Consider the following 18,010-nt stretch of genomic DNA (forward strand, 5'->3'; position numbering starts at 1 on the left):
CCTGGCAGGTGTTCAGAAGTTCAGCTTTGCATCTCTCCAAGGGGAAATGTCTCCGCCCCAAGACAATGACTTCCAGTGGCAACTTCCTCATTTGAAGAAATCTTGGCTCTCCTTGGCCATTCTAAATGAATAACCGCTTGGCTGGCTGGGTTGGCCTGAAGGGGAGAGGGAGAAGAACATCCCAGACTGAAAGACCAGGAAGTCATTGAGTACAAAGGTGACATTCTGAAGCGTCCAAGAAATGCCCCCTGCAAGTAAAACACAGAAAGCATGTCTGACGCTCATAGCTGGAGGCTAAGCCTGTGCCCTGGAACTGAGGAGCCCTCCCCAGGTCCTGATTCACCTGCAGGACGGAGCACTGGAGGTGTGTGATCGCCCCAGTTTTGCCTCTTTAACCTTTCACCTCCTACCTGTCTCCCACTTCGTATCCATGAAGAAGTTAGCACCAGGGGCAGATCCGCCGCCACAGACCTGTGACCTACTTCTGAAAGGGCTCATCTTCCACGCATTTAATTTCTTCGAGTATTTTGCCGCCTGTGGGAGTCTTCGTTCCTCCTCTCCTGAGCTGGTTGCCCAAAGGGTGCAGGTTCTCATGTCAGACCCCACGGGGTCTGCTCTTTCACCCCACCCATTTTTTCAGATCCACTTCTTCCAGAAGGCTTCCTTGAGCCCTTGGCACAGCACCCTGTGAACTTCCTGTTTGCACCCTTTCTTGGTAGTTCACTCTGTTGGAATGAACTGTCCCAATGGCTAAGTGTCCCCAGCTTTGAGCCTCTTACTGACCTCTGAGCATTTGGGAACCAAGGGCAAGGGCATCCTAATCCTTGTTCTCGGTGCCATGCCAAGCCTAGCATACAACAAGAGTCGAGCAAATGCCTGTTCGCTGCCGTGTTCATGGGTCAGTCGAGGCCACCTCTCTCGGACTGCACCCACCCACATTCTGGGGTGCATGGGCCAGGCTGGCAGCTGCCAGGCTCCCGTCCAGTTTCTCTCTGGGCCTGGGGTCACAGCAGGTCCTCTTGGAAGGGAGTCTGAGCACTTCCCCAGGAGTGGCTGTGCTACTTGGTGGTTTAAGACCTGGGTGCCAGGGCCAGGCTGCCTGCGTCCACATCCCAGCCACGCCAGTGACACCTTGAGAGGCTCCCCGATCCCTCCATAGCTCAACGTCCCTGACGGTAAAGTGGGGATCATGCTAGTTCTTGGCCTCATTGAGCTGTGGTGCAGACGAACAGGGCTGCAGACTGGAAAGTCCTCAGCACTGTGCCTCGGACGTAGGAAACGCTCACTGAGTGTTTGCTGAGGTTATTGTTATCAGCCATCAGCAGCCTGGGAAGAACACCACCAACGAGCAGGACAGGGATTGTGCCTGATGACTCGGCGGGGGTAGCTGGCCTGACCGGTGCTCAGGGGCACCAGTTGGGAGAGGAAGGACCGTGTGTTACATAGGTCGTGTGAAGTCTGTTGTGAGGATGTGACCCGAGAGAACTAAAAGACGGCAATTATGACCCATCGTTATAGGAAAAGCTCCTTGGCTGGCAAGCACCAGAGCTAGCTCTGAGGAACCGTGGCAGTGCTTTACAGACCTGAGTTACCCCTTCCACAGAGCCCCTGTCGGAGGCAGACACGGTGTCCCCTTCACGGATGACCCCCCCCCCCGAAGCCTACACGGGGCATGTGGCTCTGAGGTTAGGGCTTAGCAAGCTGGTGTGGACGTCAGTACTGGAGCTCCGACGCTTCTGTCTCCTGATCAATGTCACCTCTGTGCCTACACAGTGGAAAGTGTGGTCTCCGGGTCAAAGGGCAGCAGCCAGACACAGGCAGTCAGAGTTCCCGAAGAGTCCAGGAACTTCATTCTGCCTGGGAAGCCGGAGCTAGGAGCTTGCAAGTCCATACCACAGACCAAGCAATTCTTGATTTAAAAGAAGCGGTTGCGGGACGCCTGGGTGGCGCAGTCGTTAAGCATCTGCCTTCGGCTCAGGGCGTAATCCTGGAGTTCTGGGATCGAGCCCCACATCAGGCTCTTCCGCTGGTTGCACTGGGGAAGTAATGAGCCTGCCTCCTGTGGCTCAGAACGGGGCTCAGATGCTCCGACTTGCAGAATGTACCACCCGCTAGGTCACCACATGGGAATGGGGCTTAACCATCCAATGCGGAGCCTCTGTGACTTTTGTGACTTGTTAGCCCCAGATGCATGTAGCATAAAAATGGGACCTGCTCACATCTGGAGCTTGACTTTGGCTGCTACCATCAGCCACATCTTTCTCCTGGGCTACCTGGAGTATCAGAAAATGAGGACTTTCCATTGTGTACCCCCTCACACACCATGGGCACTGGAAGATTTTACAGCCAGCCAGGTGACCCCATGTCCTCACCCTCCGGGCCCTGAGCACAGAGCCTTCTCCTTGTCGTAGCTCACATGGCGGGCAGCAAGGTAGTTAGAGGCAATGGGTGGTTCCTCCCTCTGCCCTGACCAGTCATCATGTCCCGGACCAGACTATCCCTTAGCCATTAGAAGAGCTGCTCTTCCTACCTCTGCCCCAGGATGATCTGCTTGTGGAGAAAGGGTTGTAGGTTGAAGTCAGGATTATATAAAGACAGGAGACAGAATGGCAATGAGAAGAAGCTTTGGTAGTATACCTGAGGCTTGATTTCACAAGCCTATAAAAAAGGAACTTCCTTTAGCAGATCCTTCCTGTGATGCTGCTGGTGAGCTAACTTCTGGCTGTGAGGAAGATGGTCATTAATGTTCCAGAAGAAGGGTTCTGCATATGCCTGTATTATTCTGAAAGATATGGACTTCTGCATTGAATTAAAACCTTCTAGGTTGATTGTAAGTGACAGAACGTGATAGCGTCAGCCAAGTCTGAGTCTTTGCTGAAAAATTAACACAGATTCATTTTCAGTAACTCATAGGTAGAACATTTTGCTTAAAAGGAACAAATTATTGTCTTCGGCAGAGTGTCTGAAAGATCCTAATTCCCTCATTGTTTTCCCTGCGTAGTTATGAACAGGCAGTCTTTAGGCGTAACGTAACTTCTTTAGCGAGAGTACACATCTCTACGCACATTTCAGATCACCAGTGAACCATGTGAAATGTGTGCTTCCATACAAATAAGGGCAGACATCAGAAAGCCTATTAACTTTGGCATCTAACCCGTCAACAACATTGAAAACCCAGTTAACATATCACTTTGCGTCCGACCCTGAAAATATTTCTTAAATTCTAACGCCACAGGAACAAGGGAGCACAGAGATATTTTTCTCACCAATGTCAGTGAAGTTCAAAGCACGCAAATATGTTCTACCCTGCATTTTAAGCTCTCGTGAATGTGGTCCCCAGAGGGTGCCTGTCTTCCTCAGTTTTACAGACCACTGAACATTCGGATAGTGCTGGTGGGCGTGGAGGTGTGGAATGACATCGACAAATGCTCTATAAGTCAGGACCCGTTCACAAGCCTCCATGAATTTCTGGATTGGAGAAAGATGAAGCTTCTACCTCGCAAATCTCATGACAATGCCCAGCTTATCAGGTACGGAGGGGGGGGCGCGGGAGGGGCGGGTCTTTGTCTCTCCTTTGCTTAAAGAAACAGCGACCTCAGCAGCCCCCTCTCCTCTCAGCTTCATCAGGCATTCCCCAAAGCTGCACACTGACTTGTACAGGGGTGTTTCCCAGCCCACATCAGTGGGACATGCGCCATCCTGAGCGAATTGGGAGCCTATTGGGAAAGTCTCCCTTTGAACCCCTGAGGAAACCTATCCCTCTAAGAGATGTCTTATTTTCTTTCTCCATCACCTGGATGTTTTCCTCTATGCAAATTTTCCTAATCTTCGTCTTGATATAAAATTGTCCTCAGTAGGCTATTTAAAAAAAAAAGCTCATTTTCTTTCATTATTAGTGAAAAATGTTTATGCAAGATGTGACAATGATGCATTAGGATGATTATTACCAGATGCCTGGAGAAAGGAAATATTCATTCTTCCTCCTGTGTCGCTATGACTCCGGTTTTCTAGATCAGAGGACCCTGGCGGTCTGCATTCTTTCAGTCGGTGTGTACTGAGCACCAGTCAGGAAGCAAGTAGGGTTTAGGTGCTTCGAACATAGCGATGACCAGCACTATAAGCCTCCCCGCTCTCAGGGGTCCCCCGTCGCTGGGAGAATGCAACAGTAGCACTAAGTGTCCTGCAGATAATGAAATGAGGGAGAGCACAGCTATAACATAACAATAGAGTGGGAAGATATTCAGACACCTTTATATTTAAAAGAAAAAAAATTCTTATCATAATCTTAATGGGTAAGGAGTAGATTTTTCTCAAAGTGACAAAATTTTTAGTAAGACACTTGAACAGTTTATGCTGTTATTATGTTCTCACGCAGCTTCATTTCACTGAATTGAAAGCTCTGGGGTCGGAGACTTTTTTCTTTGGCAAATTATATTTAGTTTCTTAAAAATTTATAGAAATATGGGGCGCCTGGTGGCTCAGTCTGTCAAGCATCTGCCTTCGGCTCAGGTCATGATCTCAGGGTCCTGGGATGAAGCCGTGCTCCCTGCTCAGGGGGGAGTCTGCTTCTCCTTCTCCCTCTGCCCCTCCCCCTGCTTGTGTGCTCTCTCTCTCTCTCTCTCAAATAAATAAAATCTTTTAAAAAATTACAGAAAGTTAAAAACCATTCTAATTCCACCCTCACTTTAGAAAATGCCTACCTATGAACTAAGGCTATTAGCAATCCCTGATAATTTACTTTGGCCGTTTTCAGAGGGTTGTTTGTTTTTTTTCCCCGCCTGGGATATTTGTGGTTGCCTCCTATTTTATGCATTGATTAATTCTGAACTACTCAGAGCACATTTTAGATATTTCGAGTCAGAGTATTTTCTTTTAATTTTTTTTCCCAAATGGCGTCTGTCCAACTTGAACATCTGGAAATAAATTAGCCTCTTATATAAAGTTATTATCTATATACATATATAACTGTATCTGTTAAAGTGGTCTATATAGATGTAAAACTAAAATCTGTAACCCCAAGTACTATACATATGAGTATGACAGGATGCATGCATACATACACAGATAAGGTTCCATATATACTTACTCCCTTTTGTCCAGTTGAACACTGTCAGAATAACTTCTCAGTGTCTGCCTAATCTATGTATGTACATAGCCAAGATAACATGAGTAAGTCATTTAAGAGAGATTCCCTTAAAGGAGATTCAACGAATGTGAACAATGTTTAATTTTTAATGCATGAGGGTCGAATTTATAGCACTTCAATTAAACAGGGCTTCACGTCATTAGACTCATTGATCAGGTCAAGAATCCACATAGGGAAAAGCCTGCATCTCAGCCACAACCTCCCCTACTGGAACCTTCCTCCCGGGGTGGGTGCTTATTCTACACTGGCCCCAGAGGAGCAATCATTTTTCTGCCGACCTCATTTTTGCCAGCTACGTTAGCAAGACACTTTGAAGAGTTTAGGTTTCTGGCCTGATTGTAATGTTACGCAGGCAAGCAAAATTCAGCTACAACAGAAGGTCTAGTAAACCGCCACGTGCATTTCATTTAGTTACTAGTGATTCTCTGTGACTCTTCTCAGCACTTCCATCAGCAGATGGTGTCTCAAAAGAGCAGCTCCCTCCAATCTGTAGAAAATAGGCAGGATACAACTCATAAGTACAAAGGTCATGACTGATCACGGTCTGAGTCTTGCAAACAAAAATCTGAAAGGACTATGGGGCCACATGCAAAATACATTTGAAAGGAACTAAGGATACAAATCGCCTGTAAACAGGCCCCACGTGGCTGTGTTCATTTTTGCACGTGCCCTTGCCCTTGTTGGAATGCGACGAATTTCAAATGTTTGGAAATGTCCTCATTCTATATGAATTTAAGAAAGCTTTTTTTTTTTCATTTCCCAGTGGGGTGTATTTCCAAGGGACCACCATCGGCATGGCACCAATCATGAGCATGTGCACGGCAGAGCAGTCGGGAGGGATCGTCATGGTAAGTCAGGGGCACCAAGGAGCCGATGGCAACGTTCCACCCATTTCCCCGCGTTTCTCCAGACAGCTTCTACTTTTACTGGACTTTGTAAAATTAGGCCATTTTCTTTCATGCTTCTTATATGTAATTCTACCTTTTTCTAGCCCTATTTCTAGTCTTCTATACCCCATAATATTTTAGGTACTGTTTATTTAAAACACACACACGCACACACATCAAGTCATCACAGGCAAGGTGAGCGTGTCAAAAAAGCTCAGTGGAAGCCTAACTGCCCCTTTTAAGGAGAAAAAGTTTCAACCGGGGTGTTGGTCAAAGCATTCCAAGCCAGGATGCCCTCCAGCCTTGAGATGAGCCAGGCACTGGGGTTGCCCTCGTCACTCAGTTTCTTAGATGGACTGTGGTCTCACCAGACATGACTACCAGAATGATTTTCTGATGGTTCTGCCTCCAAGCCCAACAGCCGAAAGTCTGAGGTTTGTAACTATTTACCCCTGCAGATGCTGATCTAGTTCCTAGCCGGGGTCCAATTTGTCTTCATAATAGCATTAATCTTGGAAGGCGGTTACCTAGGCCTATTGCTTTATAAGGATAATTTTGTCATTATGGGCTCTACATATGTGTAGAGGGAACAAAACTGGAAGAATAGTTGGGACTTGTTTGTTATGAATTTAAGAGGGAAATAGCTTTGATACACTGCCCAACCAGGGACTCCAACTCCATTCCATCAGTTTAAGAAAAGGTTTCACCACATGCTGGCACCGTCCCTGCTCTGCAAATGCAGTGTCCCTTTTGCACCAGCCCTCAGACAGGGAGTATTCTCAGAGACCACTCTGACATCTCCATTAAACAAATAGAACGTCGCCCTTCTAGGAAACCAGGATTTCCTCCACATTTTTTTCCAAACAGAACATTTCTGAATACCCCATTGTATTAAGGAGCAGAAGGAGTAATGTTCTGCTGACTATTATTTTCCCTCCACATAGTGCCTGACCTAATCTTCCTAGTGCGTATACGCAACAAATGTTTTCCTCTTCTCTGATTAGTGTTGGTAACTCACATAAACATGCACTAAAACATACAAGCCGGAGTGGCCGTTTGGGAGGATCCTACCCCCTCTGGATTTCTGGCTTGAACGAGCTACCCTCTGGTTTCCTTTGAACCTACGAGCCCTGCACGTGATCCCCGCTATGGAAGTCATTGGAAAAACTGGTTTTTGTTGGTGCCAGGTTAATTTCAAGTCAGATCCTGACTGTATTTTTACAGAACAGCCTGTAAAATTTTAAGAGGGAATAATTTTCTCTTTCATGGTTCCATGGTCAGTTGCTACTGGCTTTGCCACTTAAAATGGATGTAAATATTTTTAAGAGCTAAGACTGAAATCTTCATAAATATGGCAGGTTCTTCTGTTTGGGGTGTTTAAACATTTTTATAACTATTCTGATCATATTAAGTGGGCTTTCTTCAGTTCGTATCCCTCATTCTGTTTCCATACACGCACTTGATCAAGATTCCGTCTTTAAAAGCATAGAGAAAAGGCTATTTTTTTAAATGGATGAAAATGAATGTGGGAAAGGTAAGGAAATACGTGTACTGCGTGGTAATCAAGTCAAGTCCAAAGTTCATCAGCAGGAAATATGTTTGACCAACTTGGCAGCAGTTAGACACATCCTTTGTCTACTCCACATAGGAGAGAAGCATCTAGCAGGACAAAAGTCTACAGCCCCTTTAATTCTATAAAATTCATGAGATAAATGAGATCAATATCCTGACAACTTCTAAACGAACTTTCTCCTATTGTGTCCCTACAATTAAATTCATGGGTGTTCCTCGTGACCATGTCCCACTGAAGGACTCACAGGTCTAAGAGGAAGGAAATCGTGTAGCAAGGAAGCAGGAATCCCAATCAAATTGAAAAGATGAGTTCCGCTCCTGGTTCTCTGTTTTTTTTTAAGATGGAGCAAATCTTTGCTTTCGTAACTGAAAGCCACACCCTTGTATCTAACTGGACTAGAACAACCTTGGTTTGGGGATAATGCCATAAATAAAGAAGTAGGGTTTTCTTTTCTTATTACAAATGTAAACTGTTTATCAGGGTCTCTTGAAAGATAGTCTGTTCGTAATCACCTATCCGTGAAAGAATGTAAAACAACTTGGCAATTAAAAACAAACCCAAGATATTCAGTGATACAAAAAAATCAAAGAATAACTTTTAAAGGACAAAGTCCTTGAATTATGTGCCAAAGCATGCTAACTTCAGCCCTCCACATTCTTAGGTTGGCTACATTCTCTTTGCCAACCTGTGTTATTCTTGAGAATTGATTTCCTGAAACATATTTGTGAAGCTTCCTACAACAGGAAACTGTAAAATCTAAACAAAGTAATTTATTAGGAATTTCATCTATTCTAAGAATAACTTGGTCCCTTGATGTGCTGTTCTCTTCTGAGACTTAGGGCTAGAGAGAGAGTCAGCTACATCTATACCTAGGAACAGCCTATATACTCTTCTATGAACGTGCCTTTAGAAGAGGCCCCACAAAGATTATCTGTGTCAGGAATGATGCTTTCTCCAAAACCCAGTGTCACTGTTTCCTGGAAGTTTCTTGGAAAACCTCTTATCTCTTTCCTGTGTAGCACAAAGCAGTATTTGAATAAGGTACCTTCATTGCTCTATAGTGGGCAGGCCTTTTCAGAAATATCACCAATGGCCGCAACTCTATGGTCAGCTAATCTTTGACAAAGCAGGAAAGAATATCCAATGGAAAAAAAGACAGTCTCCTCAACAAATGGTGTTGGGAAAACTGGACAGCAACATGCAGAAGAATGAAACCAGACCACTTTCTTACACCATACACAAAAATAGACTCAGAATGGATGAAAGACCTAAATGGGAGATAGGAATCCATCAAAATCCTAGAGAACACAGACAGCACCCTCTGTGACCTCAGCCGTCACAATGTCTTACTCAACACACCTCCAGAAGCAAGGGAAACAAAAGCAAAAATGAACTACTGGGACTTCACCAGGATGAAAACCTTCCACACAACGAAGGAAACAATCAACAAAACGGAAAGGCAACCTATATATATGCAAATGACATATCAGATAGAGGGCTAGTATCCAAAATCTGTTAAGAACTAACCAAACTCAACATTCCCAAAACAAATAATCCAGTTAAGAGATGGAGAGAAGACATGAACAGACATTTCTCCAAAGAAAACATACAAATGGCTAACAGACACTTGAAAAAAAAGCTTAGCATCACTCATCATCAGGAAGATACAAATCAAAACCCAATGAGATACTGCCTCACACCTGTCAGAACAGGTGTTGGTGAGGATGCGGAGACAGGGGAACCCTCTTACACTGTTGGTGGGAATGCAAGCTGGTACCGCCACTCTGGCAAACACTATGGAGGTTCCTCAAAAAGTTAAAATAGAGCTACCCTATGACCAGCAATTTACTACTAGGTATTTATCCAAAGGATACAAAAACAGTGATTCGAAGTGGCACATGCACCCCAATGTTTATAGCAGTACTATCAACACTAGCCAAGTTATGCAAAGAGCCCAAACGTCCATCAACTAATGAACAGAAAAAGAAGTGGTATATATATATATAGAGAGAGAGAGAGACAGACACAGACACAGACACACACACACACACACACACACACACACACAATGGGATATTACTCGGCCATCAGAAAGAATGAAATCTTGCCATTTGCAATGACATGGATGGAACTAGAGTGTACTATGCTAAGTGAAATAAGTCAGTCAGAGAAAGACAAATATCAGATGATCTCACTCATATGTAGAATTTAAGAAACAAAACAGATGAACAAAGGAGAAAGGAAGGAAAAATAAAATAAGATCAAAAGAGAGACTCTTCACTGTAGGGAACAAACTGAGGGCTGCTGGAGGGGAGGTGGGTGGGGAGAAGGGCTAAACAGGTGATGGGCATTAAGGCGGGCACTTGATGTAATGAACACTGCATGTTATGTGTAAGTGATGAATCACTAAATTCTCCTGAAACCAAGAAAAAAAAAAAAAACACTGATGGGCACAATCTCTTCCAATCACATTGAGTAATTAATTTTAGTTTGTTAAAGTTAAGTAACAATATTTTAATAATTAGTATTTAATAATTAAGTAATAACATTTTAAATAACAATAATCTCTAATGTCTATTTAGCCAAACCATCCATGCAGTTTATTAAGTTAGGGGTGGCCACGCAATGCTCGCTGAATGGAGAGACCACCTTCCGAAACCCATGAAAGCGTTGAGGGAACCCCCAGCAGCAACAATCAGAGAATCAGGGTGCTTCTACGCATCTCCAAAACCACTTGACAAAACAAGGAGCCAGCAAGAGTGAAGCATAACTGGACTACGACCTTAATTCACTGAGTCTTCAAACAGATTACTCAAGGTGGCTAGCTTTTTTGGTAAATTATTGTGAATTTTCCAAGTATCCTTCTCTACCAAGTAGACAGGAGGGGCGTGCTCGGTAGGCCCTGGTCAGGTCTTATTTAGAATCTCACAAAGTACGCTTCCCCCTCCCAAATTTTCATCAGCCCCATCTCCATCCAGGATAAAATGGTACTTTTTTTGACCCACCCAGGCGCCCCAAGAAAGATGTTTTATAAGCAATTGCAGGAAAGAATGGAGATGATTGCCTTGAGCATTTCACGGAAAGACATAAGGAGTCCTGCGTGTGTTCATGATGAATGCGCTCCTCTGTAGAAGACACCCTGAGCTGGTTTCATAAAATAGGTCACATCTCTTATTTACGTTTGAACCAAATAACGGGGCTCTATATTTGTTCCTTATAGGGGATTGGATTCGGTCAATGGTGGGAGACAGAGGTGGACAGGGGCTGGGGAAAAGGCCAAGGAGAGGTGAACTATACATTGTGCTCTTGTGCTTGCTTTGAGGACCATTCAGACAGCCCCCTTGGTGCCGCTGTGACCCTGGCACATGAGCTGGGCCACAACTTCGGGATGAACCACGACACACTGGAGCGAGGCTGTGGCTGTAGCGTGGCTGCCGACAAAGGAGGCTGCATCATGAACCCTTCCACCGGGCAAGTACCCACATTCCAGCCGTTTTCAGAATCGCCACAGGTTGAATTGCATGTTGGGAAACTGCTAAGCAAAAATCTCCCTGGTTTTTTGGGCAGACCACCCATGGAAACTTCCAGAAGGAAAACCCTTTCCAAGTAGCCAGAGTGGACTGCACTCCTCTGAAGGGTGGGTCATAGGCAACCAGACTGCAATGCCTCAGGGCAGGAGGACTGACCTCTTCCCTGAGAAGTGGCGGGTGGGGAGGGGTAGACGCTGTCTTTGTTTAGAAATTGCAAATTATCCTACGATTTGAGCACCTGTTTTCTATTTGAGCCTACAGCTCCAGAGTGCCCCCCCTCCAGCCAAGGGCCAGGAAAACTCACTGGGCAAAGGGGCAGGGTTAGATGGGTCACATGGCCTTCAGAGGGTGCTGGCTGGGGAGTGTTTCTTCCCTCGGGGTTGACCTCACGGCCTGTGTATCTGAAATGCATCAGTAGTGGGGGGAGGGGTGTTCTGCAGCGTCCCCTCCTCTGAAGCACCACCTTATCGGATCTGAGAGGTTTAAATGAAGTGACTTCTCTGTGTCAGTAAATCACGCTGTTCTTCCCTTTGGAACGCCTTTCTGAAACTCTAGACTCGGTTCGCCCAGGGGAAAAGGAAGACAGGTTCATTAAGGGAGCATTCAAATGAGGTGGAAAGAGATGCCACGAGGAGTGACTGCGTACAGGTTCTGATGAGATCCTGATGCCTCCCAGGGCCCATCCCAAACCAGAGCGCTGTGCTAATGTGGGGAGACTCTCATTAGGAAAGAAGAACACTCACTTGTTACAGTCTTCTTTTTTATACCTGAGTGAGACCTTCCCAACACTTCTCTTCATGGCACTTCCCAGGTGAGGCCTGCTCTCTGGGTTTGCTGGAAGGAAATGTTGGAGCAGGAGGCAAGTACTGGCTGCAGCCCAAAGACCCGCCTCTGTGAAGACCTGCTGGCAAGGGGCCAGTCCTGGGGGGGCGGGGGCACCTGCTGGAGGTGTAAAGCGATGGATTGTTACAAAATGTGGTTATACTTTTGCAAGGAATAGCATTGGGGGGCTCCTCTCAAATGGCTCCTAGGGCATCACGTTGTCTTTGAAACAAAGACTGGGCAGAGGGGCACAGCTCGCATCCTAGACGTTGTCATGCCTGAGAGCTGTTCTCGAGGCACCTCATTGTCCCTTTATTGGCAAGTGACTGCTTGTCTTCCTTGCCACCATTAGCACAGAGCCTTTGGAGGGCATCTTTTTTTTGCTTCTAATTCTGTCTTAAGCACGATTCGTAGGAGTGACAAAGACCTAGTAGAGGGATTTGCTCTGAGTCTGTGATTACTGAAGCCAGGAACCGGAGCCCAAAGTGAGAGTATCTTAGGCCAACACCAACAGGAAAAGAAATAGTATAAAACTCTAGATACTAACCAGGGAGCTCCCCAAAGGGAGGCAGGCTACTCTGAGAAAGTGTGTGCTCCTTGTCATTTAAACTATCCAGGCAGAAGCAAGATAACTATTTGGGAGGCATTGGGGGCAAAGAATTCCTTCTGAGGGTATGAGGTTGGGCCAGGGGCCTGTAGGTGTCTTCTTTTTCCAATATCCTACCAGGCCAGACAGAGCCCAGCATCACCGGCCAGCATGCCGTGTGAATCTCAGAATATGAGGCTGGTAGGAAGTTAACACACAACTGAGCAGTGTTCATGCTTTCTCATTCTTGAGGAACTCAAAGTGGCTACAGAAAATTCACTTCTTAATTTCCCTGCCTATCAAATAGACACAAACACATCAGCTTGCATGCCTCTGGAAGTGGTTCCCAATGACTAACATCGTGAATGTTTTGGAACTCTTGATAAAATTGGCAAATGGAAGACAAGATTGGGAGCACTAGAGTAGGGTTGAAGAGCCCTGGGAGCCCCTATTCTGACACCAATTGTTTTGGGTAATACAGGCAAAGGAGTAACCCCTCTGGTCTTAACCATTCTTCGTCAAGAAAATGAGTGAGTTTGTCTTTTTCCTTCCTTCCTTCCGTCCATCTATCCGTCCACTGATTCATATTCATTCTATCTACCCATCCATCTATCCATCTATTTATTCATTGATCATTCCTGTCATCCATCCATCTACCCATCCTTTCATCAGATCATCTATACATCCACCCATCCTGCGACTTATTTGTTCACACAGTCAACACATTTTTTTGAGCCCTGTGCTTATTTCGGGAGCACACAGATGCGGGAGACCCCACAGCTCTAGGAATTACGTGATTCTCAAGGTACAACAGCAAGACCTACTTCCTGACACTCCCCATAATTTTGTGTAAAGCCCTTCGAATTGGAAAGTCTTCATGGCAGTGTTTAAGGATATGAGCCAAATTACCCTGGAGATATTTGAAAATCATAGGTAGAAGTGGTATTGTTACGAGCTCAGCAAATCATTTCAAAGGTGGGTTTTTTTTTTTCCCTTACCAGGGGTTTGCTAATAGTCTTTACTTGATTTATACCTTATTAGCAATTTCTGAGTTTTCTCTTTTGCTGAGCTTGTGCTTTTGCGTAAATCTTTTCTATTTGGTTCTCATTTATGATCCCACATTCCTGTCCAGAGAGTGGTGTTTTTAATTTTCTCAGATGGAAAGAAACTTCCTAAGCAAGTGGGTGAATTAATCACAAAGGCCCACAGTGAAGTGGAGGTCAGGCCGCCCAGGCAACCCTCAGCCATCCATCACCCATTGTAGAACTTCCAGGCTGCTTTTAATCTGCAGTATTATCCCCACGTGGTCTCCCTCTTACTTCATAGGGTCCCCTCGAGAGTGGCAGAGTGGATTAAATGAGATCACATGTCTTTGTAAATTGTAAATCACTCCGCAAATACACGGCAGCACGATTACTGTTATTATTTAGCTGGCGGGGCCTAAATCGTTGAGGGCCTCTTCCAGAATCCCTGCTCGGAGTTGCTGGAAAGCACCTCAAGCGCCACGAAACAGTCACCGAGCAACGCGCCCACAGCCTCTGCGTGAACGGCTCGTAGTAGGCTGGCCGTCGGCCCAACGCCAGCCTCCCTCCTGACTCCCTCCGCACTCCTGATGCGGGAACGAGCCGCAGACGTGCAAAGGGTTACTCAAGCCTGGCCTCAAAGGGGACTCCCAAAGAGGTGAATCGTGACTGCTTTCATGATATTCAGGTCTCCCCGAGTCAAAAAGAACCAAAATTGCGAATGGTGGCAAGGGGGAAAGCACAGCCCGTAGTATGCCTTGTGTTCTCTTTTTCAAGACTTTCCATACTCCTAACTCCGCGACATTCACCACCTGCCGGTCATTGACAAACGGGACTCAAAACCTGGGGAGAACGTGCCAGCGTGCGCTCCCGCTTAAACGCGGCGTCGTGACGTCAGCGGCAGGAACGGTCGGAGGGCGCTCCCTACAGGTCGTACCGTTAGTTACCGCAAGGCCCGGAGCGCGTGAGAGCGTGTTTTGCGTCTTCGCATAGTTCACACCAAGACCTGCCTTGGAAATCGCTCTTTAGCAAAAGCGGTATCTGGGGATTGGTGCGGGAGTTTAGCCTCCGTGAGTCCACTCGTTAATGAGCTGCGTGGAGCATGTGGGCTGAAAGGGTTGAGGACGAAGCGTGCCACATTTATGGGAGTAAGAAAAATGTGAATAGTTTGAACACGTTTGGAAAAGGATATTCAGCATAATTATAAATGTCACTTCCCAGAGTGGACCCGAAAAAAAGCAGTATTGGCATTCAAAAAGTACTCTCGGGGCTTCCTTTATTTTTTGCGAGAAATTTTCTGTTAGAGCTGGTGGAAAGGAATCTCCATGGGGTGGGGGGGAATGCACCAGAGTCTGGGACACACGCTAACCCAGCTGCCGCAAGATCTCACGTGCTCTCATAGATGTCAGGGTGACAGCCAGGAACAGGACAGACATTCTTCTTGCCTCCGGGAACTTGCACTTTCTGGGGGAAGACAGACTTGAAAAACAGTACTTTGAAAATCGCAGGTTAAAGAGGAGTGCTTTGAAGGACACAGAGGAAGAGGATGGAAAGGAAAGACGATGGGCGAGGGGCACCACCTTAATTAGGGCTTTAGGGAGGAGCTCTCTTGGAGGTGACCTTTAAGTGAAGACCAAAAGGAGGGGCTGGTCGGAGAGCCTGCAGGAATGGGGGAGGCCAGGGGCTTGGGCGGAAGGGACATGGCTGTGCTGATGGGAGGCCAGGGGCTTGTCCAGGCTGCGCCAGCATAGGGGTGCGGCCTGGAGGCACAGGGTGCTGGTGCTACTGGAGAGAAAGGGGGTTGGGAGGAGCCAGACCACGCAAAGCCCAGTCCACCAAGTAGGAACGCGGTTTTGTCCCCGGCACAGTGAGAAGTCCTTGGAGGGTTTAGGCAGGGCAGTAATCTGATCTGACTTAACCTTTCAAGCTTTCTTCCCTTCTAAGATCACCAGCATCTGAGTTAGGATAGCTTGCCAAGCTAAGGGGGTTTTGTCAATTTTAAAAAGGCAGGGTGTGCTTCTTGTAAAAAAAAAAAAAAAAAAAAAAAAAAAAGTCAAAGCAATGGACTCTAAATTCTAGCTTTATTTTCGTGTGATTAATAGGCATTTGGAATTCAAGGAGAAGGGTCCTGCTTCAGCACGCCAGGCGGCGCGTCCCACCCCCCCACACACACCCTTGCCTCTCCGGACTTGCACACTTGATGTACAAAGTGCTATTCTGTTTAGGGTTTCACTCTGCTGTTCTTACAGTAAGCGTCCTTCAAGGACTCGACTTCAAAGAGCCATGGAAGAGCCCTTTCACACTCCGTGTGTGTGTGTGTGTGTGTGTGTGTGTGTGTGTGTCTGAAAGGAATTACTGCATAGTTTTCATGCTGATGCTAAGATTAGGGGTTTGGAGCTGTTTGGGTTTTGTTTAGTCCAGACTGGCAAACAGCTCCTGAGCAAAGAATGCTCTGTGGCTGCCAACGGAGAGTGGAGAGCAGCATGTTGCATGCCCAGGATAGCGTAGGCTAAGGAAATCGAATGAGGGTGACCCCTTGCTCTCCAGTGGTGTAAATAATTTACATTAAGCTGAGGTTGGACGTTCAGGAATAACATCTACTACTGGATCAAATAACCATGTTTAAGCAGAAAGCATTGCCATGCTACGTCCTCAAAAGTTTGTATAATTGGCTCATTCGATTCCATTTAATTCAATTCAGGAAACAGTCATTGCATACCTACTTGCTACACGGCTGTCTGGACGTGGAGCACGTCTGGATGGCCTCCACCCAGGTTCAACCTTCTCTGATGAAAACTAAGAAGACATCAGGCCTGCCTCTGACTCAGGACTAGCCCGCTGCAGGAAATCGGGTTAGGCAACCAAGCATCGCAAAACCACTCATTGACTCAGCCAGTATTTTCTGTGCGCCTGTGTGCCAGGTCCTAGGGAGCAGAGAGCGGGCACAGACACAGAAGGCAGGAACCTTCTGGGAACTCATACTGTAGTGGGACGACAGGCAAGTAAACTGTGCTGATTACAAAGTACAACCTCAGGACACTGGGGACATTTTTGGTGCCATGAGGCTCCCTGCAGGGGCACCTAATCTAGTCTCTACAACGTCCTGGATTTCATAGCATCTCCCCTCTAAGTGTATGCCGCTGCAAGAGGAGACCATTTTAAACGTAACCGTTGTACCATTTCACAGTTAAAAACAATAACAACGATAATTCATTGTGAATGAGGAGCAAAAGGTTGGAAGGGATGGTGGGCAGGGAAGGCATTCGTCCAGTCTGAACCCTAAAGAATTGAATGAGGTTAGGCAGGCTCTCCCCAAGAATTCCTAGCTCACATTACTGGACAACTGGATTTCTGTTTGAGGAGGCCTCTATCTGAAAATGTGTTTCAAGGAACTAAAGTGAACTTTTCAGTGAAAGATTCCCCAGAGTTTGGGATGTGGTTGGGAATTGATAGAAATTGGATGTATTTGGAAGTCAGTACTCTTCGTAGAACTTGCATTCTTGGAGAACAGAGCAAAAATACACATAATTTAAACTCAGCCCCCTTTGAACTCTGAGGAACTGAGATCATGAAATACGTTTATCATAAGGGGATTTTATAAGAACCCGTTTGTGGGAGATCATTTTCACGTATTATCTCTTCATTTAAAGGTGATTAATTTTTTTTCCTAATGAAAGGTTTAAGAAACGCTTCACTTCATTCTTCAAAGTGTAGGGGGGGAAGTGGAAATCTTTATTCAAGGAGGGGACAAAATGAGGAGCTCCAGTAACATTAAAACACTGCTGCTCAGAATCAGTTTAATTATCCAGCCAGAGTAATTTCGTTGGCTACATCCCGACATTATCATAAGGGGGAAATGAACTGGCAGGAGAGATTCTTGAAAAGAGTTCAAGAGGGCGCACCAATATGGAGAATGTTCTTGTCCCTCTCTGTGTCATTAGCTGTGGCTCGCTGTAAAATACGGGAGCTTGTCTGCAATTAGCGCAGAGCCTCAGTACTGCCTCAAGTCATTGCCAAGGGCACAGTAGAATCCTCCTCCTCTCGTAAGCTGGACACAAAACAGAGAGGTCAAGCTGGGCAGATGGGTCGGCATGGCCCCTACTTCTTAAATATCCAATTTGGGGGAAATGCCCATAGGAAAACTTGACTTTGACCCAAGAGGATTGCATTCCAATATCCTAGTTCAACAGTAAACCTTGTGAGGTGGGTATGACGATGCCTGTTTTAAAGAGAAAAGAGCTGGAGCTCAGAAAGTTAAATGAACGGCCAGCATTTTCAAAACTACCCAACCGGAAGTCCCAGGACATAAGGCTGAGTCACCAGCATCTGTCCTGGGGTAATGGTCAGAGAAAACTGTGCTCAGCTTCCAGCTGGAGGCTTCCGGGGAGCTCCTTGCAGCCGGGCTGATGCATCAAGGCTAGGGATGAGTTGTGGGGAGCTGTGT

General features: G+C 46.1%; 1 protein-coding gene across 1 annotated transcript in view; it reads left to right on the forward strand.

The window, feature by feature from the left end:
- Window positions 1–18,010, forward strand: part of ADAM12 (ADAM metallopeptidase domain 12) — a 338,285-nt gene that overhangs the window by 254,808 nt on the left and 65,467 nt on the right. The window contains exons 9-11 of the mRNA XM_040624298.1: window positions 3,361–3,530; window positions 5,910–5,994; window positions 10,929–11,077. Of these exons, the coding sequence (XP_040480232.1) occupies window positions 3,361–3,530; window positions 5,910–5,994; window positions 10,929–11,077 (404 nt within the window). The remainder of the gene's footprint in view (window positions 1–3,360; window positions 3,531–5,909; window positions 5,995–10,928; window positions 11,078–18,010) is intronic.

Source organism: Ursus maritimus, unplaced genomic scaffold (genome assembly GCF_017311325.1).
Source record: "Ursus maritimus isolate PB19 unplaced genomic scaffold, ASM1731132v1 scaffold_7, whole genome shotgun sequence".
NCBI lineage: Eukaryota > Metazoa > Chordata > Mammalia > Carnivora > Ursidae > Ursus > Ursus maritimus.